Here is a 25,783-nt window from a genome sequence, read left to right on the forward strand (position 1 = left end):
CAAGGTTATGTTGCAATACGTAAATGAAAATACGATATGACGCAATTAAAAAAACAAACAATTTTCTTTGATATTTTCCGTGAACAGCTTCAGGGACAAGTTTTCTTTGTCACTGACACACCGTTTTTATTTTAGATAAAGCCAAGTTTCTTCTTTAAACCGTTTTTTTAGAGTCCTCAATTTTATACTTTATATATAAAATATTACAGTGTATTTGAAAAAAATGCTTGATAGTTTAATACGCATAAGCGTCATAGTAACCATGAATACGATAATATTTAGGCATTCTAAGATCACCATGGGCTTGTCTTTGTGTTAAAATGTTTGATTACGGAAATATTTAGTCAATACAGAGTATGTCCGGAAATATGTAAATTAGTGTCCATTATGGGATAAATATAACTACATATCAAATCGGGAAGAGTTTATACAAACTTGTACATGTGAAAAATGATAGCAGGGCGTCGGATATGGCGTGAATTGATTATGAGAAAATTGGTTCAAAAAACTCAAAACATTTGGTGCCAACGAATTTGGCAACGATGAAGATTGCAGGATAAATAACAATTATTCTTTTCTACCCATCTTTAACACGATTATAACTGCTACTAATTGATTTTTTCCATGGTGGAACAAAGAAGTATGCAATGCGAACAATATATGGTCTGCTGATATAAAAAAGCGTTTGTTGTACCAAATATCACTCTCAAAAACCAATCAGAATTTATTCCTATTTTTAAAATATTGATGTAACTTTGATTTTCGCAGGGCTCAATTAACGTATATCTGCGTGGATTGCTAGAGTCGTGGATTAAGTTTAGCAAATTAAAAAACATTTGCCATTTGGTTATAAATTTTCTTCATTCAATTTGGCACGTAAAAGGTGACAATAGAAAAGCATCCCCTTTTTAGTCAATCAGGTTATTGCATTTTTTCATCATTCTTTTTTTTTCTGTTTTTGTTTTTTATATAAACTTATTTGACTCTCGTTCTACCTACAGCAGCTTAATTTAAAGCATTATCGAATCCTGGTTATATACGTGAGTTAACTTATCTCAATTCTATATCCACTATATCAGATAATTTACAATTACATGTGTTAAGCCGACTCGTTAAGCGAACTAGCTTGTTTTTCAAACCCGAGTTAACGATTTGCAACGGATCGGCTTGACTCTTGTTAGTTCGCTATATAAGCATAATCACATTTTTTTAAAAAATTCATAAAAGCAAAACCAATGACTTAGAAGTAGGAATAAAATAGTTGGGATTATAGAAGCTCAAGTAAACTTCTTAGGGAAGTTGTAATTACGTAATCTCTTGTGTAGTTGTGATTCGTATCTTGTTGAAATTGTTATAAGCGACCTAGCAAGGCCCTTGTCATCATCATTATCAGCTCAGTAAAAAGTAAACAACTGTATTAACAGTGTTCAAGCTTCTTGGTGCTTCAAGCAACAAAACCAAACACGGTGAATCTTAAAGTATAAGCCTGCAGGTAATCTATATCTCTAAGGGTCTTTTTTGTGTGTCCGTAGTTAGATGTTTTTAGAAAGAACAATACAGGAAAATGCTAATTTTGGGGGGAGGTTATAGCGTTTACGCAATACCATGGTGGCAATAAGACAGATATAAAGATGGATTATATGCTTTCCTTACAATTAATACTGCTCAACCCAAAGATAAAACAAGGAGTCAATGGACAGATGGTTGTGTAATATTTAATTACTTGCAACTATTTAATTATGGGTGTTATTATCTCTCTCTTGTAACTAAGATATGAGATTCTCTTTCACTGACAGTTAAAGCTGTTTTTCATTGTACGAATTTTTGCACACTTATTCTTTCTCTAAACGCGTTTCTGAAGCAAAAATCTTAAATGCGTTCTTTTGATATGGTGAATTGAACCGTGATTTGCGGCAAGAAGTGTTTGTGCGGTGCGGGGGGGATGGAGATGGAGGTTAAGGTGGGTTTTAAAAATTAAAATAATGTCACGTTAAAGAAACTTTTTTTCTTCTTAAAAAACGTTTATTATCTAGCATATGAGTGGCTGGGATAGGGTGAAGGCAAGGATCTTCCTCTCTGTCGTCGTAACCAATGTGCACACTCTTTACAAGAAAAATAGCAATCTTAATAATTTCCGGAATCGAAAAGTTGTCAGAATTTTGCTCCAAATTTTATATCTTATTTTATACAAGGTGCGCCATGACTCCGTCATGTATTATTCAAGTTCTGAGTAATTGAAAAAAAGTAGGCGATTTTCCACATTTTTTAATGTAATTTAATTTCTCATGTGTTTTTAATGATAGAGCATTATCTCCTTGACTTTTTGTAGACACGTGAACCATAACAAAAGTAATTCTAATGACATCATTAGGATAAAAAATGATATCATATCCGCAAGAATTTCTTATTTCATAAAGTGTGTCACATTTTGCATAGTTAAATACCAGGTTGGACTTAAATTCAAAAATATTAAAAAAAACCCAAAAAAATAACGTTTATATTATCCACTAATATCTTTTAAGTTGTTAGAAAAGAAACTCAATGATAAAAAATCTTGCATTTTATTTACGCTGCTCTTTACTTGAAATTTAAGCGGTTCAGTTACGTGTGTCTTACTGAATCTTACTTGTAAAGGCAAGCTGAAATAGTCATCACAAAGCCCTTGAAGTGGATATGAAGCCAAAAAGTTCTTCCAGAAACTGAAATCCATGAATTAATAGAGATGTAACAATTTTAAAATGACTCTGCTCTGGTGTAATGGAAGAGCTATTTGAGATTCGTATGTGGCTCGTGTTTCATAAATGAATCGAGTTTTACTGGTTGTATTTGACAAATTGACTGAACGAAGTGTGACGATCAAATTTGTCAGCTTGTTAAATACTGATTTCTTAATTTAATACTATAGGTATGGTCATAAAACTCGACACAGTTGTTTCTAGGTTATTGAGATTCAGTGGGTTTAAAATGTTAAAAACGCAGAGACCGAGAAAAAGGTTGCAAATAATTTCTGAAAGAAAAGACGCCGAAATTTTCTAAAAAGCACAAAACCTTTTGAAAAAGCACAAAACTTTACCTAATTTTCCCCAAAGGTCCCTTAAGGGCTGACGGCGTAGAAACCACTGGTGTATAGTTTAGTGAGTTCTTCAACATGATTGGTTTACATTTTATCTGTTACATTGTTAATTTATTTATACCATTTAATGTAAAACTTGCAATGAATGTGACGAATTTTAATAAAACAATGTTAGCTAGCTACATCACAGTTTTAGAACAATATTTGAGTCAAGGGGTGAATATTCTTATGACATGTATTAAATTTGGCAAGCTTTTTCATTGTTTCTTGTCGTTTAATTTAAAAACAATGAAGGTTCTTTTTACGCTTGAAGATAGCTAAACTTCACTAGCACATTGATCAGCTTTGAAAACATGTCCTTTAGCAGCGAGACGAGGATCTTGCATGCAAGTAAGTATTTAACATGAAGTTGTAACGTCCTTGAGCAACCTCGTCTCCAGGGTCTTGTGGCCTCTGAGCCGTTGAACGAGGTTGGTCATGGAGGATTCCATCCTAGCGGTTGGATCTTCTTTCCTTTCGACGGTAATTGAGTTACATTACCTGCTAGAAATACGTATTAGACATCAGTAGATTGTGTCAAATGGGCTGACAACACTACATATAAAGTGAGCCGGAGTGGAGATTTGAACCTACAACTTTATAATTTTATAATTACTAGTTGATAGCGCTACCACTACACCATCTCTCAAATCCTGATTTTCTTTCGATTTTTTAACTTCAGAAGCAGCAGTTAGCTATTAGTCTATTTCAACGAAAGTTTTAGCTACAAGAAAGAAGAACTAAACTTAGTTTGTCAAATATGTAAATCAAGACACATCGCATTTAAAGTTATTTTGTGCGTGCCTAGTAGCTACTACTGGAAAATCCTTGTGAGGAAATGACTGAAAAATGTGATTAACTATATAATAAAATCAAGCAATTAGCCACTAACTATGTAGCTGATGTTGTGTTATATGCATGTCCTACATTTCTTTCTTTCATTTATTACTATCCTGTGTTTATTTAGCCTCCCTCCCACACTTATTAATTTTTGAGATGAGCATTCAACTCATTTAAAAGATCCACCCTATTAGCAAGGTATCTAAAGAAAATAATCCAGAACAATAATGCATTTTATGCCATTGAACTGAATTAAGCTATTAACAACATAAAGCAACCGTTTGTCTCAAATATGGATGTTTTTGTCACGTTTTTCTGGTTAGATCTCAAATCGCAATATTTTTCGTCAATATCTAGATCTAAAGATGCTTAATGGTTGCTTAATTTTATTCAATTAAATTCATGATTTTATATAAGAAGGAAAAGAAGCCATATATTGGGTAACGGAAGGTTCTTGAAAATCAGCTGACGTGTACAACAAATTTTATTTTTATTATTTTTTTTGGGGGGGAATTATTTCTTTACTTTTCAAAGCGTGTGTCTTTCTATTTTCGCAACAAGAATTTGCGTGTGTGTTTCTTGTGCTTATGCTCGTACAGAAATAAAGTCCTTTAATCATTTTCCAAATCCAGTTCAGTTGGTAAGAAATGAGTTGCTTATATATATAAAAAATTGTGTAATTCTGTTCGATACTCTGGAATACTCGATGCAAGTCTTTTTGTAACAGCAAATAAAGTCTTTTTAAACGTCGATAGCAAGAGGAATATGCAGAAAAGTGTTTCCATAGGCATTACTTGGAGCACAAAAAACTATTTAATTAAGCGGGTTTTAAATTGTAATCTTAAACGGATCAGTCGAGTCTGGCAAGATTATTTGGGGTGGACCGATTTCAATGGTCAATGATCATAACATTCAAAAGTCGAGACATTCTTAATGATCGGCATATGGTGTTTCAATGTGTTTTTAAAAAAGCAAATATTTTACTGTTAAAATTTTTCACAATCTTTTATTTTAATGCGTTTGAATATTACGCAAAAAATAATATTTCATCTCTGATTTTTTCACACACTAATTTTCTCAACAGTTGTTAAAGTGCGTAAATTTCGTCTGTCCATTTCCTGTGTTACTTTTTATGTTTAAGAATATCACTTTTCTCCAAAAAATCAAAAAGCGAATGTCATTAAAGTTTTGACCAAAGGACACAAATATATTTGATATAATATATTAAATCTTAATCTAATAATCGTTCCAAGTAAAATTTTTTAATTTCCAAAACTTTTTTCCTTCTCAACCTCTTCTTTCCTTTCAAGACGTCTAAAAGTCCGTCTGAAAGTTTTATTAAGTGTCTAAAATATTTATAAACTCATTTAGGTTTAACATACTTGACATAAGTGAATTAATATTAACCAGTAAATAAGAAATTGTGAAAGTTTATTTACTGTGATGTAATAGAAACAAAATAAAGTAGATCAAGATAATAAACAGAAGAAGAAACATCTTATTTTGCAGCTTTTGATGTATCTACTCAAATTCTGAATTATTTTTAAAATCAATGGCATCATTAGCCAGGAGACCCGGCATAATTTTTCTTATCACCAATAAAATTGAAAAATTTTAGCTGGAAAAATTACGCTGGGTGTCAAACTGCGATCTGAATTTTGACCGCGCTTTTTGATTGGTTAATTCTATTGTTCTTTGTTCACGTGGTCAATATCGGGAAATTTTTTGTTTAAAACGAGAATGGCTTTACTCACCTGAACAAGTATAATTAATTGCTGTATTATTTAAAAGGGTAAGGGTGAGCACACCGACTTTGTGCTTATTGGTTGATTGCAATTCGGGGTTTGTTGTGAGGTCGATTTGAATTTTAGGGATTTGCTGTGACATTTATTTACGTTTAAGCTTTTGTTTCAGAGAAACTAAATTAGATATCCTCGAAGAAAGCTTATAGTTAACTAAACTATGGAATCATATGCGCGTCTTGCTCGTCTGATTCTTTTCTGTTGAAAATATAATGAAAATAATTTTCTTCTAACAAACAGTGCGCAGGCTAGAATACGACTTTGATGTCCAATTCATCTTTATTGAGCTTATTTTAGCAGAGACCTTGTAAATAGCTTGTACGTTAATGTATCAAAAGTAAGAAACTGCGAGGAATTGGAAATCGCCAATTTGAAGCTTGCCGAAGGTTAAAAGTATTGCCTGCGGATTAACGAAATATATAAACAAATTGAAAGCGGCTGTAATACGAGTGATTCAGTAGTGTTTCGTGCATCTTTTTGTGAAGTTTTATGCTCTTAACTTCTAGATTTCGTGAGGTGTTTTTAATTTGGTTGCATGAAAATTTCAAACTTTTTTGCATAATTAAAGAAAATGAAGTTAAAGAAACATAATGTCTAGATTACGTCATGCAAACCTTTTTATCCCGATTGTTTTTCGATGTGCTAAAAAATATTTGCCTGTTTCATCACTTTTGGACAGGATGGTGGCTTTTTAGCCCACCCCTTTGATCTTTAGAGCCATAAAAGTTTGATCTGAATATACGGTTAAAAATAAAGCTAATGACAAAAGTGTCATATGAAAATAATTCTTTAACAATGCGTAATGATGGCTTTCCTACGTAAAAAAGTGAAAACTTTTTGAACAAAAGAAAACATGGTAGAAGTTAAATAATTTATATTTAAACACATATGCGTGGTCGTTCAACACTTTTGTTTTTCTTTTAGTAATATCACGAAGTCCCGGAGACCAATGTTCGCTTACCTTAAACGGAACTCGTTGCAGTGACGTCGATTTGATGTCAATGTAATCAATATAGAAAGTGTTGCGGAGGCATTGCCAAGGCAAAGGCATTAAGCACGGCAAGGAAAGGGCACGGCAAAGGCTGGCAAGGAAACAGGAAGAGGAATCAGCAAGGCAGGGGTAGGCAAAGCATGGTAAGCATAGGCAAGGGCAGAGTAGGCAGGCATCAGAAAAGGCATAGGAAGGGTAGGCAAAGGCACGGTCAGTGCTGGGAAGGCAAGGGAACGGCAAGGCATGTTTAGTAAATAAGACAGGTTTATCAACACAAAACTTTTTAATAAAAAGTGATAGGTCCATTACACAATCAAAGCATCTTTGGGCTCTATAAATTAAAGTGATGAATGTATGCAACTGCCCCCTCTACGGCTCAAAAATTACTATTATACTCAATATATATAATATCATATACTTATGAATACCTGGTTGTTGTAGTTGCAAGATAATTATGTTTTTCCTAGCCCTGTCCAGGATTTGAACCTGCATCTCTCATTTGCCTGATTGTCATAGCCATTAGACCAAGAGGGTTTAAAAAAACTTTACAGGTGCATCTCATATATGCTTGCGGATTTAAAACACACATACTAACTAGACGGGGGAACCAGGTGTGAAAATGTCTGGTTAAGTCACAAGTAACTGTGACCGGACATTAAATGTCCGGTGAATTTTTAGAAATTGTTAACTGTGCCACACATGAACAGCTCTTTAGTATGCAGTATATCAATAATCTAGTGTAGCGCACACAGCATTAAAGTGTATCAGGTGTAATACACAACAAATTTCCTGCAAAAATACAAGTTACGTATATTGTGGCCATCGTATCAAATTTTCTTAAAATGTCCCTGGCCAAACTTAAAAAAGAAATTTTAGTACAGGTAAACAATGCCGTACATCCACATAATAGCCTTACAAAAAATTGTAGTGCAGCTTTAGTTATATAGAAACACAAGTACCAGCCTGACGTCAACATAAATCCAAGCGCTATGTATATATACAGGAATATCGTGTCGCCCATCTGTATAGGCATAATACTCATTTTCAAAAAACTCTTTCAATCTTTGTTAGAATGAACAGACAGTAAACGGCCTCTTGTTACCCTAAGCAGCTAAAACAACTGCTCAGCATTTTATTTTGTGGAAAAGTTGTTGTCACATTTAAAAATAAAAGCACAGATTATAACCTATTTTAACCCTCTTAAAGCAAAAATAATCCGACGCTTTGATAACAAAAATGCTGAACGACCATGAATATGATTTTTCATTATTAACATACGTTCACATGAAAATGTTATTTAAAGAAGTTATATTTATTTAGTGGTTAATATTAATTCTTGAATGTTATAAAAAATGCTTAGAGATTTTAATACTTGTTTCGATTAATAGCCAATATCCACAGCTATAAGAGGTATGGACTTTTGGACGTCTCTAAAACGTGAGGTTGCAGTGCCGTAACCAGAATATTAAAAAAAAAACTTCAAATTGTCAAAGACGTCCATATGGGAAATTCATGCCATCCAGAAACACATATACAGGTAAATAATCAGCCAAAAGGGAATTTTGATTTTGAATTTAATTACACATTAGATTACAAAGCCCAAAATTCACAAATTTAGAAATATAAAAAATATATTAATGTCACGCCGAATATTTTCCCTTTCCGCTTTTAAAGAGTTGTGTCACAGTTACAGAAATAATACAGATGCCTGCTTAATCTTAATTACATCAATTTACTTTATAGTCACTGCAATTAAAGTACTAAAAGCTTTTTTTACCAACTTCTTTTACCGAAAGTGGGGTTCGAACCCACGCGGACATTCGTCCATTGGAACTTAAGTCCAACGCCTTAACCACTCGGCCAACTCGGTAGACATTAGCAGTGTAACATAATATCTGAATCATAAAAACCAACGTTTTATTATTTGTATTTACAGATTCGCTATGTTTTTATTAGATTCTAAGCAAGCAGACAATTTTTTTATTATAATAAACGCTGAGCAGTAACACAAAACTTTTATAACTGTAATGCGGATCCTTTAATCTTTTTTCTGTTGCATCATAGTTAATGAACCTGAAACAAATCTCATTTAGTGGTTAATATTAATTCATTTATGTCAAGCATGTTAAACCTTAATGAGTTAGTAAAATGTTCTAGACACTTAATACAACTTTTAGACAGACTTTTAGACGTCTCAAAATAAGATATTGAGATTGTCTTAGCTTCAATGCAAGTATTTTAAAGTATGAAAAGTATTTCGCTGGTGATAAATTAGAGGGGTCATATCAAAATAATCCTTCAATAATGCTTACTGAAAGCTTTCCTACGTAGAAAAGATGAAAAAAAATTCAATCAAAGAAAACATGGTACGGCGTTAAATAAGTAATGTTTATTTAGTGGTTAATATTAATTCTTGGATGTTAAATAGCTTATAATATATCTTAGACACTTAATAACACTTAATAACACTCACTTAATAACACGGACTTTTGGACATCTCTAAAATGTAAGGTCAGTTAAAAAATGTGAGTGAAAAAGAGATCTTGCTAGGAAGGGAAAATATTGAAAAATAAAGAGTTTGTAAAATCAAAAAATATCCTATTCCTCAAAATCGGGAAACTGTAATAACTTTCGTTAAAAATATACTTCGGACTTTATTTTAGTAAGGGAAATCATTTTGTTAAATTTTGAACACGTGATTAATCCGATTTCCATATTTGTTGGGATTTTACTCAAAAATCGAGGAAAATCTGATAGGTATTATGTCATGCAAACTATATAAATATATATAATAAATGTATATCCTAAGTATATTTTATTTAACTATCAAAAACTTTACACAGAATGCAAAAATTTGCTCTAGAGCTAAAGTAATTACATATAGAGGTACTTTAGACAAATTTCCAGAATCCGATGACGTAACAGAAAACGTGCTAACAAAACAAAAAATTAATGCTGCTATTTTGTTTTTCTCATGACGTACTAAAAGTGTTTACAAAATTTGAGTCAATTTGAACTAGTCTATTAAAAGATGCCTGTTTAATTTATTTACACTAACTTACATCAAAGTTACTACAAATTTGTGGAACAGGAATGATAACACCTAAAACCTTCTCTTAAAAAAAATTTTTAACATCTTTTATTATACCGAAAGTGGGGTTCGAACCCACGCGGACATTCGTCCATTGGAACTTAAGTCCAACGCCTTAACCACTCGGCCATCTCGGTTGGCCACAAATAGTGTAAGATAATATTTTAATCATAACAACCCAATTTTTTAGTATTTATTTTACGGATAAGCTGTGTTTTTATTAGATTCTAAGCAAACAGACAATTTTTTTATTGTAAAAGACGCTGAGCGGTAACACAAAATTTTTATAACTGTAATGCAGATCCTTTAATCTTTTTTCTATTGCTTCATAGTTAATGAACCTGAAACAAATCTTATTTAGTGGTTAATATTAATTCATTTATGTCAAGCATGTTAAACCTTAATGAGTTAGTAAAATGTTCTAGACACTTAATAAAACTTTCAGACGTCCCAAAAAGTTAGATCTTGTGTTAAACATTGTCTTGGCTGCAATGCGAGTATTCTAAAGTCAGAAAAGTGATAACAAAACTTTAGAAAAAGAAAATACATCCAATGACAGTTAAATACTTTTATTTATTTATTTATTTTTATTCGTTTCTTTCTTTCTTTATATTCAATTTTTCACAGTAGTTAAAAAAACTAATTTAAATTGACTAATTAAAAAAAAAATTAAATCGTATAATACAGCTAGACAAAATCTAAGCACTAGGTTAAATAGCTTGCACGCACAATCAGCACCTTTCTAATATCGTATGGAACACATAATCATAAAATCCATGTTCGGGTAGTACGACTATTTAAACTACACGTTAGTTGTGCTTTACCTGATGCAAAGAGAAAGATGTGACTACGAAAACTTTATATAATTCATCTCAAATGAACAGTGTGGAATTGTTTTTATATAAGTTACGTTAAAAACTAGATATATCGTTATTTCGTTTGCATATACATACATATACAAACTTTTTTTTCTTCATAAAAATCAATTTATAAAAATCTACATGTAGAATCTTAAATAAAAAGAAACTTTTACAAGTACATTGTTCTGACTATTATTTAAATAGGAAACATTTTTTCATATTTGAATTCTTATTTGTGAAAATTGTTTTAATAGGAAAACTTCTATTTAAATGTTAAATGGTTAAGTTTGTTTGTTACTAATTTTAAAAGGAAGCTTCGTATATACTTACCAATAAACATCAAAAATAAGACGTTCAACTCAAGATACAATTCCGCGGTTTCGTTTGATCTATTTTAAAAACAATGAAATTAGCGATAAAGTCCTGTTGCGCATATCCAATTTTTTTGATATGCGCGACAGTAGTTTTTGCTAGATGTAGTTAAAATGAGCGATAAGTAGCGATAATTTTCAAAAATTACAAGTTGTCTGGATATCGCTATTTATCACTCACTGTGAACTACGCTTTAAAGTACAATATATTTTCACATTAAGGTCGCTTATATACTAAATATCTTTTCATTAACAAGGTATTACTAAGGTGTTCTATTCACCGTATGAACTTTTGTACTAACATTTTAATGAGTGGCGTTCGATAAGCGGTCGCACCAGTGTTTTCTACACTGCCCTAATTATATTTTCTTGTGAACAATGTCACATCATCATCACATCAATTCAATAACATACGTACACTGTACTTTGAATATTAAAAAACTATTAAATGTTCTCCCTTATGGAACTTTTATCACACCTTTTTTATAAATGTAGAGAACGGCTGCTTGTATTTTTGCATTGACCTGAGTAAAGTAAATCAACAACAGGCTTTTTAAAGTTATTTTCTTTATTCGCAAAATTAAGAAGCATACGAGTTAATACGGCGTGTGTCATAAAAGAAGTAAAACTCAGACTCGCAAAGAATTACTCAAATAAATTTATTTTCTTGTTCAAAATATCTCTTAAATATTAACATACAGGAAGAAAAGATATAAGCTACAAGTCAACCGCGTCCCCAGGGTCTTTTGACCCCTGAGCCGTTATAACGGAGTTGTCAACAATGATTCTGGAACAGGCTGGTCACGTGATACAAAAATGCCCAGATATACTAGGCATTTTTGAAATTCCAAAGATAATGAGGTGCAAATTTGGTGCTCGCCTTTAAAGCGAGGCTTAGTGGTGGCGGGCAAAAAGACAAAACGTTAAAGAAACTTTTCTGTCGATGAAAGCCAAAATTGTCAGAATATTACTAGTTTGATTGCTCAATATTGGTGAAAGGCTTTAAAAAATTTTTTCAAAGTTTATTTCTATTAAAATTCATGAGCTAGCTGGACTATGCACTATATATAGGTACCTAGCTAGCTCAACCACATATTTAAAAACGACATATTCAATGGCTATTATTTTCTAGGTGGGTAATTTTGTTGAAAACATGTTAGAAATTGTATGAGAATATCTGGGTTCCCTAGTTGCACACGAAGTTTTCTAATATATACACCACTTTTTCAAAATTAATTTTTTACAATCAAAACTAAGAATGACAGGCTGTAGTGCTAACTTTTTTGGATAATTCTCAGAAAATCTATTTCTACCAGTTTTAAAATGTAAAGTTTTGCCATTTTGTTCTTAATTATATAAACTGCCACCAAGACAAGAAACCCTCTTTTTCAGAAAAATAATATTTAGAGATTTTACAAAATCTTATTTTGTAAAAGGGACAAAATTTAATATCATTTAACGATATAAATAATGGGTTAAGTTAAAGATGGTTTATTATATACGTGTAGGGTAATAATTCCAAAAATGCTATTTGTACTTGGGTACGATATATAAAATTATGCCGGTGAAACATGATCACTGTCCAAAAATAAAAATAGGACCTTTTGATGTTAAATTTTCTCAGTATGGTACATTGGCTTTCGAAGAATTAATTTGTTAAAAAACGTTACTTGTTTGTTTTTGTTTGGTCCAGGTTTAAATAACTCAAATTCTGAAACCTAGAAAGTATAGCTGATAAAAAATCATTCCTTATGTCTATCCTTAAGTATATAGATAAATACGAATAAAATTCATGATATGAAGAATTTGTAAGAGCTTTCTTCATTTAAAAGGCAATGCCAAAAAAAGTACACTACATGTTACATTCAAGTGCCTCACTTAATGTGCATTCCATGGGCCTGGTTAGTATAGTATATGAGTATATCAATAAGCTCATCATATTTACCTACTTATAAATATGAGTTCCAATGTTTCCATTTTTAATAGATTCTTGTGCATGCCGGGAAAAAATTAGAAAATCGACAGGAAAAAAATGCAGACCTTAGGTGACGAAAGTCAAATTATGGTTAAAAACTTTTGTACTGTATAATTTGTTCTAAATCTACACTACATGCAAGTTATATCTATAAATACGCTCAGTGTGTCTGTGTGTCTGTGACAGGCAAAGTGGATGTGTTCATTTTCCCTTGATGTTGCCGAAAAATGCATGTCTAATATGTTAAATTTTCTGACGTTACATCGCGACGTTAATACGTCAATATCCTATATTAAATCATTGAAGCCATTCCAGTGCACCTAAAACTTTGAGGCCAACTTACTTGGAAACGAGGTAGTGATGTCAATGTTTTTTCACCGCGTGGGTAACTAGGGAGCACCTGGGACCAATTTGGGTAAGTTTTCCAAACCTGTGTCCCCAAATCCGTTTCGGAATACACGGGTTGATGACGTCATCACAAAACCTTTAAACCCTAATATCTCTGCGACCATTTATCAAAAGCACATGATCATATACATTTTCTTGAAGCTCTACACAACAGAGGCAACATGAAAACAAGCTTCAGAATTATTTTCTTTGTGGATGGGTTGCTGACGTCATCAAAATTCAAATAAGGGTTCTTTTTCATTTTTATACTGCCTCAGTGGATTTTCCACAGGCCTCATCGACTAGTAAATATATATTTTAATTTCATTTTCAAAAGATGCCTGAAATAAATTTGGAATGGACTGGCTTTCCGCGTGCATTATTTTGCCTGCAGATTTGCGTAAATGGTTTTGGGATTATAAGCAGCACACGTCACGATGAAAGTCAGCTGCATGGTTTTTAGCCAACAAAGTGTTCTTAAAAATGTCACAGATATTTAAGTTGTTAAACACAGCCAGCTTGTCATCAAAATATTTATAAAAATAGATTCAAACATTGACTAACAAGATTTAGTTTTGTATCCAAGTAGGGTAATGACTTTAACAACATCGGTTTATATGGCTACTAGCTTAATATAGATGTTCACGTAATTTGGACTGTATACGCTAGCTAAATAACTACCAGTAGTTCTGCAGTTAAAGACAAACACCTTACATGTATCAATTTAATTATTAAGATAAATTTTCATGCAGAACTTAAAATGAAATATTTTCTACCATATTTCTTAAGCGATCCTCTTTAAAGTTGATACAAAACTTTAGCTGGTCTTTTTATTCACTCCACAAAATATCGACTGCACTATTTGCTGTATTCTTGTTTACATGAAACTCCCGTTCGGGGTAAAAAGAAGTTTTTGCAGGGCAAGAACTGTTTCATAAATCATTTTTTGGGTAAAATTATTTATAAGCGATCATGTGACCAGCCTGTTCCAGGGCCTTTTCGTCGCTATCAGCTTCATCAACAAGCTAAAATGCCCTGGGAACAAGGTTGGCTACAAGTGTCTAGCGAAATCAGCAATAAATAAAATATTTTAGTTTACGATGATAGCATGTTAATTTTAACAAGGATATATGTTCAGAAAACATTAAAATAATTTACATCGTTAAAATAATTGGTCTTAATAAAATATTCAAGTCAATTTTTGGTTGCATAAGACACTTTCCTATTCATGGCTACGTTAGGACCTCGATATATTGAGCTTTGAAAAAAACTAAAGAAAATCTACGCTAAATTGAGGGTTCTTTAAATCGAAAATAGAAAAAAAATCTTTGTCAAAATAATTAACCTTATCGTAACAAAGTAAGTTCTTTGCCGCAACATTTCCAGTTAACCTTTGGTTCAGGTTTTGCTCAAATATGTTTTACATATTGTTACAATTTCAAAAAGTCAGTTTGTTTCGGTAAAAAATTCGCATTTAACTCTGAACCTCTTTTTAACACGTTCCCATCATCCGTGCTGGAGCATTACTGAAAAACCTTTTTAGCTGTATATTTGCCTGTTGACAAGATTAAAGATTTTGCTGAAAACCAATAAAACACGTGTAAAGTGGAGATCGCAGTTAAAAACAATAAATGTAGGCCTTGATGAAGAAATGCAAATGTTTTGTAAACAACAATTTAACTGGAAAAGAAGACTTGTAAATGATTTAAAAAAATCCTAAACACTGAGATCAATATTACACTTTAACTTTAATTTTCTTAATGGAGGGCCTTCAACTGTGAAATACTATGGGCTCGTATGGTGGTTGAAACTCTCACGTTTTGAAAAAAATATTTACACAATGGAGGACTATTCAAATGATAAGCGCAGATGTGTGTCCCAATACGTCATATCTTCACACGCAGAATGAACTAACAAAAAAATCGGAGTATACAAGAATTGCATTTTTTTCGTCAACAAAAACAATTAAATAAACTGGGAAATACAATTCACAATACACACACATTTTTTATAAGAAACATATCACAAGATATAATAATAATAGAAATAAACTGAGGGAGAAGTTTTCGTGAATAAGAAAAGAATTTTGATTTCAAAGTTTCATTAAATATTGAAATTGGCAACAAGCTAAGAACATCGCACAAAATTAATATTTTAGAAAGAGTTGACCGTTCTGTTAAATTGTACTTCCCATATGTAAATTTTTAAAATAATTGTGCATTTTATATACAGTGTCCAGTTACTAAGAAAAACAAAGGTAGAACATTCTTAATACACTAGATGAAGAAATTTAAATAAGACTTCAATTAAACAAAATTGAGCAGAATCTTAAAGTTTATAAAATTTCTTTGTTTTTCTTTGTATGACGGTTCGATTCATCCATACATATATAAATCACATGGGTTATAATAAAATTTAATAATTTTATGACATTAAATGTTTATTTAAATACCATAACGTTAAATAACATAAATTTAAATACATATAATAATAAATAACACCTTCAACTTCTTAGTATTCCTCTTTGCAACTGATTTTTTACTAACATATAAGACTGTTTTTGTTATGTATATGAAGAGATTTGTTGTAAATTTTAAAGTAAGTAGTCTGATGGAGGGAGATGTTTATTCGAGAAAATGCAATACATAATCTCACGTTCTATTTACTTGATTGAGAGAAAGAGATTTGAAATCATTGCTCTCAAACTGGTATTTTTGATATATAATAGAAATATGTGAATTATATGTAGGTGTATGTTAACTCGCAAGGAGAAAGTAAAGGTAAAAAAAATTTATGTCACATGTAGGGTATATATTTAAAATTCTTATGAAACTACAAAATAATTCTTATGAAACAACAAAATAATCCTTATGAAACTACAAAATCCGCCGTAAGGCTGCCTGTTCTTGTTTTTCGAGACTTTTTTTTATTTTGTTTTTATTAGTAAGAACAGAACTTGGGAATTCTGACTCATTTTTACTATGGACGCAACCTCGTTTTTAGCGTATGTTCTGTTTTTTATGTTTGTACGTTATGCTTCATAAAACGTAGATAAATTTCCAAATTTACAACACTCAAAATCTACACTCAAGATTTAGATTTAGAGACGGGAATAAATTTATCCTAACCAAGTTACTTTAAACGGAAAAAGCTGCATGTGAATGAAATTTTGTTGCAAAGTTATTCGTAAAACATAGCATACACGTCTGTACATGATCTTCCTCCGTTATTTGAATCAGATACATTTCTTAAATCTTCAAGGTACCAGATCCTTAATTCATCTCCACTTCTTGCAGGTATGTTCAGATTATCAAATTGAAGATATGGTGAGTTGCGATGATATCCAGGAAGAAGGTAAAAAAAAAGCGGGTTTGAATTCGGAATTATGATTGTGTTGTTTTTGTCAGTGAGTACGGTATGGATCATCTGTTTTTCAGTGTAATGGCATCCCCATCGAGAGCCACGGTCAAGCCAGCAACTCAATGTAGCTACTTCACCCGTATGTTTAAGTTTCAACTTTGTTATGGTGCCAGTATGCTTCAATGTAAACTTACCATAGCTATCATCCTTTGCACCAAAACAAACATTAGTGGCTTGTAATTTCCAACCGTCGGCTAGAATATTTGGTAACAAAAAGTTTTAATCATTTTTACTGTATATTTAAAGCTATATTAACATTTTTATACATAATGTTGTTTTTTTAACAAAAGCGAATCAAACTGTTTGTTTAGAAAAAAATATGTTGTGAAAATGAAATTATAACGATTTCTTATAAAACGTAAAATTCGATCACCTGGCAGACAAGGCAATCAGATTGCTCATATCTCGCTTTGTTGAAAGCAGATCTCCGTTCAATGAACTGAATATTTTTTTATGTACTTGCTCCAGCTCCGGCTAATAGGACTGAGTTTTTTTTCGCGTGTTATGCAGTTAAAGAAGAGTCAAACAAAAAATTATTTTGAGTCAGCCAGAAAAATATTTTAGACGCAAACAAAAGATATATAGATTTCTGAATCTAAAATCTACTTAGATAATTACTATAACTAGTCGGTGGCCCTTGGAAAAATCCACGGGCTCGCCCAGCGTTTTTATACCGCATTGCGTGCGTCTTGCTACTTGCGCAGCTAAGCTACCATTTTGCGTGACAGACAGACGCACACGGGTATTATAATATAGACTAGTCGTTAACCCGTGAAAAAGTCCACGGGGTCGCCCGTCCTTTATATATTGCATTTCGTGTTTCCGTGACAGGACGCTTCTTTCGCGGACAGACAGACAGACGGAATACGGTTATAAGATATAGTCGTCAGCCCCTGGAAAATTCACGGGTTAACCCTTCCTTTAAATTTACCCGTTGCAACAAAGTGGATAAGAATACATCGCATTTGATATTCGTGTTTCTGTAGCACGAGTTTCTACCTCAGCGGGAGGTCCGTGCAGAGACAGACAGACGACAGCTATTATTGAAGAGATAACCAATAAATAACTATATTTCACAACTAAGTATCTATATATTTTCCTAGCAAAATTTTCAAGATAACCAAGAATATTTTACGTACTATAGTAGTAATAGAATTTTCTTACCTTAGTTATAACGTTTTGAAACTTAAGAAATACTTAGGGTTAGGAAAATTCATAGAAAGAATACAGAGAGAGAAAAAAGGTCAGTAAAATAAGGATCAAAAAGGGCACCTTAAATATACAAAAAAGTGCCAAGCGTGCATTTTAATATATTGACATCAGGCTTTTTTTTATTGGATATGAAGGGCTACTTCAATTTTTAAATTACATTTGTTTTTAGCGTTATCTACTTTTTAAGAACTATTATTATTTTAAGCTGAAGAACATGACTGGTTAGGATAAAGATGTTTAAAGATCACTATCCCTTCTCCATTTTAGCTTTAAGGTGGCTAGATGTCTCGCCAATATAACTGTAATCACCGTCAGCATATTTAAACTTATCAACTAAATTAGAGCGAGCAATAAAGTTAGTTTGTCTTTGTAAGAGAAGTACTGTTGAATTTCAAAAGAGTTAAAAATGATTCCAATGTTAACTTCAGGTTTACAATATATTTAAGGCCTAGTTTAAGTTTGGAGTGTTGTGAGAACTTACCAACATATGGAAGTTAAAATAATATAGGTCAACAGGTAAGCGACTACGCCCTTTGTTTTAAAGCAACAGGTACAAAACAGTATCATCCGCACTTCTCGTAAGACACCTCATTTTAGAAATAAATTATTTACAGCTGCCTCGATCGAACTACTGCTCAAATAAGCGCTTATAACTTTTTTTAGTAAAGATTACCGATGAGGAAACAATATATATGCATTTTTCATCCACTCAGTTTAAAACGCGCATGAGCGTTTTTAAAGAATAATATACAGCAGTTATCTTGTTTCTCAACTAAAATATGCATGATTAGGAGGGTATGATAACTTAACTTGTGCTATCGTGTGTGGTGTATTTTATGTTTGTGTCTCTTTTACCATGCACCTTTCAAAAAATTCATAGAAAAATGTGTTCATCACGAAAATAAGAACTTCAGAAGAAGAAAGAGATAATTTTTGGCGGAATAAAATAATTGCAAGAAATTCACACACTCGTTCTCAGGATTTTTCACTTTAAGACTAGTTACTGGAAATTAAGTTATAACGACATTAAAGTTAAAAATCTTATTTGTTCAGTATTGTGATGCTAATAAAACTTTTAACTTTCACTGGGAAAATGTGAATGGACTATTCAGGTCCAAACCTGAATTAGTTAATTGTACATGTTGACTAACATGAATACAAAATAAAAGCTGTATAATTGAAATAAATTAAAATAAACATGAATAAACTATGAGTACAAAAAAATCATACCCTCAGAGCACGTGTTTTTCTTCTTAGTCCCACAAGAGGATACATTCTAGAAACAAAAACGTTACTGCTCTGTTATAATAATTAAAAATGTCAGCTTTCATTACATAATGCCTACCTGGTTTCCAGGGCTTCTGACTGCTAATTAAATTGTTTTCGTAATAACGGCTCAGGGGACACATTATCCTGGGGACGAGGTTGACATAAGCCTTTTTCGAAGAACTCTGAGCATAGAAAAGCCTCAGTATGTTTGTATTTTTAACAAGAGGAGTACAAACACAAACATACCTTGTTGTTAGTAATTTTAGCTTTGTATTATCTAGAATATTTTTAAAACATGTTTCTGACTTTAAATTATTCTTGCTGTTTCATACAATTTCTTCTTTCAAACAACGTATATTTCAAATATACAAACTTCGTACCCAGGCCATCTATTTCTTCCTTTAAGCATTAATTACTGTTCAGTTGTTTAAAAGAGAAAAAATTGGGAACAAGTTTAAAAAGGATACAATAGAGAGTTAAAAAGTCGAAGTATTTCCCTCACTAACTTAAACACATTTAAAAATTTCTCATTTTTATTTTATCTAGGCCAGTTTTTTTAGGAGCTTTAAGATGACAGCGGCTTAAAATTCCGAACAAGAAAAGGGTAAAACTGTGAAACATAAATTTTAGAATGAGAATAACTCGTAAAGATGACTGCTAGATGGGCAACTTAATAAACTCATCAAAAGACAGCTTTGCAAATTTTTGGTAAGGACATTCAGTTTTTATCCGAGTATTTAATAAACAATAAGTTACTGTCCAGCAGACGTCAACTCTTATGTAGAACTAAGGCTTGCTAAAAATGACGAAAAGTCACCAAATTTCAATCGCAGTACGCTTCATAAGTTATTAAAAAATTAGGAGAAAGAAGAGGGGGATTTTTTAGTTCTCCCTCCGAGATCGCCTTCCTGGGTACGAATGGGGTTAAATTATTATATCAATTATTTATAATTAGTTCCTACCTCAAACCACTCCACTTTTTCCCCATCTGATATTTTTGGTAACTTTAAGTCATCGTCACCTCCTTCTTTAATAAACCAACACTCTCCAAATGAATTATTATCCTGCTCTGGTTTGAAATATGCCGTGTCACAAGCTTGATCATTACCACATCTTACCAAGCAAGTAGTTCTTGTGAATTCTTTATAATGATTTGTAACTTTTCCTTTTTTGATGTCGTTAACGTTGTGTATAAAGTAAAGATTACTTTCAGTGAAAACGTATTTGATAGCAAAAAGCAATAAAATTAAAGTTAAAACTTTGAAAGCCATACTGTCTGTGTGTAACACCTCCAATGAACAGTTGAACAAAAATGATTACTGTTGTTGTGTGAAAAATCATATATGAGATAGAAACAATAACTATTGACACCCAAAATATAACCAATAAGCAGAGTTTTTCTTTATCACGTGTCTCAAACTAACCAATGATATTGGTATATACGCTAAGAACATGTTTTTATGTTTCTTGGTTTGAATTAATTATTCACGTTTGTTTAAAACGACATATATCGACTCTTGCGTCATTAAAATTTGAGTAAAAATATTGACAGTTGGTTCAAGGTAAAAACGTGACCGAGTTCCCCTCAGAAGTAAAACCCTCTTAAAGTCGTACTGTATGATAAAAAAACATTTTAAAGGTAGAACAGAACTAAATCCTACAAAATTATGACACTTGAGAAACAGTTAGAACACACTTTTATAAGAAAATTTTTATAAGAAAAATTTTACAAGAACAATTTTAGAAAAAAGAATTTTATAAAAAAAAAATTATAAAAACATCTTTTTAAAAATAATTTTATAGAAACAATTTTAATAACTAAATACACTCGGTTTCAGGTTTTAACGATAAGTGCGATTTATTAAATTTATAAAATTTATTACATCCAGAACGTCTAACAAACTGATTTTTACCATCTTTAATTAACCTGCCTACAATTTTCTACTACTGAGACTTCTTTTAAATGTCATCTAAAAGAGAATTATAGATCGAAAAATAAATATGGATAGTGAAAATTCTTAGTAACATTTGAAATTAATGTCAAAGATAAAATAGAAATAGAATTTATAATGTTTGAAGAAATCAGAAAATGTTAATATTTATCCGGGATTTCTTTTTCAATAGGAACCCATTTATTTAACAAATTTTCACTGTTGTTGGGGGTACCACGGTTCCGAGGTCCCAGATCGGGTCTTGCTTTTGGATCATAACGTTATTTTGAACATTTAGTAAATATTTACTTAAATGTACGTCATTAAGTCTAAAAAATATGTTTGGTTGAGATAATTGTGGTCGTTTTATAGGGTATGTAGGATAGAAATAGACTTGTTTTCGCATGTTAAGCCGCCTGGCTAAATTTCGCGCCAAAACACTATAAATAATTTACGTTTACTTTTGTCAAAAGAAGGTATTATTATTCATAGTGAAAGATTGAAACCTTGAAAGAAATTATTTTAATGGATTCTTGCATTGCAAATGATATTAGCATTTTTTATAAAAGTACTTATGACATAAGTTCTTAGATTTAAATATTTAAATCTTAAATAACTTGAGAACAAAAAAAGATTTTTAAAAACTTTCAAAGGACTTGATAAACAACTTTTTATTCTCTGCAACATATCATCTTCAATGCAGAAATCTGCGTTGAATCTGTCAAATCAAAAAACATTATTCTACACCAGATCATCTTCTTATACTGCTGACGCAATAGTGAATATTTAAAGTGGAATTCCTTATTTGTAAACAACGTAATACACGTTTCTTTTATTAAAACAATATTAACAACAAAATTAAAACAAAAACAGAACAAATTTTTGGCGCAAATCAGTACTTTCATTTTGAAACCAATGATTTACCGCTTCTGAGCTTTTATAGAATAACCTGTGTCTGAATTTTTGCACAAAATAAGAACAATCCAGCAAAGAACATTTTTTCAAACCCTCTTAAAGCTAATGATTTCTTGTACTCGTTTTCAATGTGAGTAATTAATAGTAAAAATAAAAAAAAACAGTCTCGTCCCCGGGACTTGTTAGACTTCTTATAGTTAAACGAAATATTAAAAATCTGAGTCCTGGGAACAAGGTTGCAAACTTTTTGTAATAATCATGTCTCAGTAATTCTAGGCCACCAACTTTTTCTAGATCTACGAATGACCTAATTTTTGACAAATTCTCAAGCTCAAAGTTCTAATGAACTGGACTCCTATGCTCCATTTCGGAGTTAGCGCAGCCATATTTAAATTTCCCGCAAGTAGATCTTGTTAGACTTTGACTTCCCGTTCTCCGTAAAGAAGCCTACAGACATTGCTAAAATGGAGAGGCTCTTTTCAGAGATTTACAGTTTACTTTGATTTTTTTGCTTATTGTTATATATCAGCATTGTATTTTAAGACCCTTTCGCCCAGTTTTGCAGAAAAATTATATTTTTCATAACAAGCTAAATGAAAGGTTTATTGGAAATTCGCGATGAATGATAACGAGGCACGAAAAATGGGGGTTTAAGATTTATTTCTGGTGCCCAAATGTAAATACCCATGTGCCAAGATAAATCTCATAAAAAAGAGCCTCTTCTTTTCAGTACTTTTATGTTGTTACCGAAAACGGAGGCATCGAAGTCGAACTTGCACCAATTGCCTGAAACATGAAATATGGTTGCGCTAAATCCGAAAATGCGTATTGGCCAGAGGAGTCTCAATGCTTATCTTGTTGATAACGTTATCTGAGAAATAATTCGAACGTGTGATGTCCATTTCTCAACCTCGTTTCCAGTACTTCCAAGCAAACGTTATTGTGTCGCGAACTGGTTCAACTTTCATAAATTATAAAAATGGCTCTTATACCGTACCCGAAACCATCTTTTTTTCAGAATTGTTTTTTTTTTTAATTTTCATCGATTTTTTTAGGAAAATATTCCCGAATTGTACACTAAATTCTCGATGTAGCGTCCAAGGCATTTATTCGAAATTTTGATTTCTAGAGTGAGCACTTACTAATGAGGGGCGGTAAATCAGGATCGGCGGTTATTGAAATTATCTAAGTTTTGTGAAACTATAATAAAAAAGATATAATAACAGATAACAGCTACCGTAAATGATGGATTAAACCCCTCCCCTCCCCCTCCCTCTCCCGAATAAACCCCTTTCTCTAAAAACATTGTGACAAATAATCCCCACTTCGGAATATTCCCCCATTCGAACTCACAGTAATTTCAATATTAGGGTGCTTTTCTGGTAAGCGAGATGGAAGACAACCTATTTCTCCCAGATGCCAAGAAAATGATTGATGTGGCTCTCTTAGAGACAATGGTTAACTAGGACGAAGAAGGTGATAATGATATTCCCGTTTACCTTCCCAACTTCCCCAATAAGCCTCCTTCTCTAAAACTCTCTTTGACAAATAAGCCCCCGGTGGCTTAATCAATCATTTACGGTGTATATATCATGTCTCATAGCGTCAATGGTAATATTTAATTTTCTCTGCAATGAAATAATAACGAACTGCTTCAACAAGAGCAGAAAGCTGTTTAGGGGTGTTTCAGTTTCCACAAACTTCCAATAAGCGTCCCTTTGATTTACTAAAATAAAACAAAGATAGAACCAAAAGGTAATTATTTCAAAGTGATGCTTGTAAAGAAGACACCGAGAAACACGGCTGGTAATACGAGATGGGCGTTTTTATGAGATGGGCGTTTTTATGAGAGGGGTGTTTAAACGGTAAACATGTACAAAAAAAAAATAATTCGTTTAAAAAATAATTTGTTAGTCCCTAGCAGATTAGCTGGTTCGAGTGGATTTTGAAAATGGAAAAAATATCGACTGTACATGTACTTGCTTCATAAAATCACTGAATTAATAAATACAGCATTTAGTTCATTCCTATTCACATAAAATCACACTGACATGAAAACTTAGTCAGGTGTAACCGTGCTCACACTTAAATCTAGGGAATGACATTTGTCTGATAACAGAGAATTGCCTTTTTTTATTGAAATTCATTCTGAGAGAAGTACAAGGCTTTGGTGTTAACGCAAAAGATTAACGCAAAAGATGTCTCTTATTCTATATGTTATAAAAACATAATGATAAAAATTATTACCGTTCATAAATTTTATAAACCGGCTTTTAGTAGACACCAATGTTTCACATACATATCCTTCTCTTTGATCCTCCCAACTAAACGTTTTTATACAAATACGTTATCTAGATAAAAGGTGGCCGTCCATGATCCTTCTCTATATCACTGATGCGAACCCAGTTCCCGTATATTTCTTCTTTCAATAGCGCAATTTAAATGCAATAATAAAGGTGAAAAAAAAACCGTTTGAAAAAATTGGTTTCTTTTGTGAATAGTGAAAAATGAAACGTCGTATATTAGCGACCACGTGTGTAATAATGAGGCGTCATTAATGTACGACGTATGGTAAAAAAGGAAAAGTCGTAAATAAGCGACGACGACGTTGTTAATGTACGAGGGCCAGTGCAAGAGACGTCGTTAATGCACGACGTATGGTAAAAAAGACACGTCGTCAGAGGGCGGGAATAAGTACTTTGTTGTCAGCACCCGAAACAGCTACAATATTTCCAGCAATGAACCATTCTCCTTTAAAGGGGCTAACTTTTTTCTATTGAAATCTGGCTATAACAAGCTGCAGGCACGTGAAATTTGTATAGAAAGTGTGCCTAACAGAAGTCAGTAAACATTGCTGTTAAAAATTTAACAATACGTTTGAAAAAAGCGTTTAACCGTGATATTTACCTATTTTTACAGGCTTGAGCGTATCACTGTGATCATAAAAAACATATATAGATAGATATGCGCCGGACGAGTGCCGAAAAAATGTGTGCTGAATTAATGTTTATTCTAACTAAAGAAATAACTTCTTATAACAGAACGTCGTTTTAAAACGAGATATAAACTTTTTCTTTTTGTTTACAAAAGTGTCGAGCATGTGCTTCTAGGCTAATTATGTTAAGATAAGAACAAAAGAAATTTTACCGATTTCAATATGGCTTCTTGTTTTGATAATATTATCCAAATCCATCATCAAATTTTCTAATTGTTTTTATAACTAATCATAGTTGCGAATTGTTATTCACGAATACTTTAGTCACACAACCGCTCAAATTTCAAATTAAGTTTCCATACAGATACCTGCCAGAACCTCACGCAGTGTTTCAATTGAATTAAAAGAGTTGTTTCTCCTTCCGTATTCTTTCCTCCAAGAACCAACTAACATGTCATACAGTATCTTTAAATTTGTGTAAAGTTTGTGGTACCCAGTTTACACCTTCTTTATCATTTTTTTCTCCAAGTTATGATTCTGCAACCCTGAAATGATAAAACGTTGTTTCACAATTAAGAGCAAAAAAAAACAACAAACAACAACAACAACGACCAATAAAAATGTAGGGAAATATGTTTAGTACAAAGCAAAAGATTGGTGTTTGTATGTGAG

The 25,783-nt window shown here is 32.1% G+C and overlaps 1 protein-coding gene and 2 non-coding genes across 3 annotated transcripts; all 3 read right to left on the minus strand.

Annotated features, from left to right (window-relative positions):
• Window positions 1-8,532: 8,532 nt before the first annotated feature.
• Window positions 8,533-8,615, minus strand: Trnal-uaa (transfer RNA leucine (anticodon UAA)). The gene has a single exon. It is a non-coding gene; the product is annotated as a tRNA-Leu (tRNA).
• A 1,275-nt stretch (window positions 8,616-9,890) lies between these two features.
• Window positions 9,891-9,973, minus strand: Trnal-uaa (transfer RNA leucine (anticodon UAA)). The gene has a single exon. It is a non-coding gene; the product is annotated as a tRNA-Leu (tRNA).
• Window positions 9,974-16,034: 6,061 nt separating this feature from the next.
• LOC130656799 (uncharacterized) lies at window positions 16,035-20,841 on the minus strand. The gene is made up of 3 exons (XM_057459727.1): window positions 20,293-20,841; window positions 19,292-19,337; window positions 16,035-17,043 (listed from the first exon to the last, which is right to left on the minus strand). The coding sequence occupies exons 1-3, from the start codon at window positions 20,599-20,601 to the stop codon at window positions 16,610-16,612; spliced, it is 789 nt and encodes a 262-aa protein (XP_057315710.1). The 5' UTR covers window positions 20,602-20,841; the 3' UTR covers window positions 16,035-16,609.
• Between the last annotated feature and the right edge of the window lie 4,942 nt (window positions 20,842-25,783).

The sequence above is a fragment of the Hydractinia symbiolongicarpus genome, chromosome 9, assembly GCF_029227915.1.
Source record: "Hydractinia symbiolongicarpus strain clone_291-10 chromosome 9, HSymV2.1, whole genome shotgun sequence".
Classification (NCBI taxonomy): Eukaryota; Metazoa; Cnidaria; class Hydrozoa; order Anthoathecata; family Hydractiniidae; genus Hydractinia; species Hydractinia symbiolongicarpus.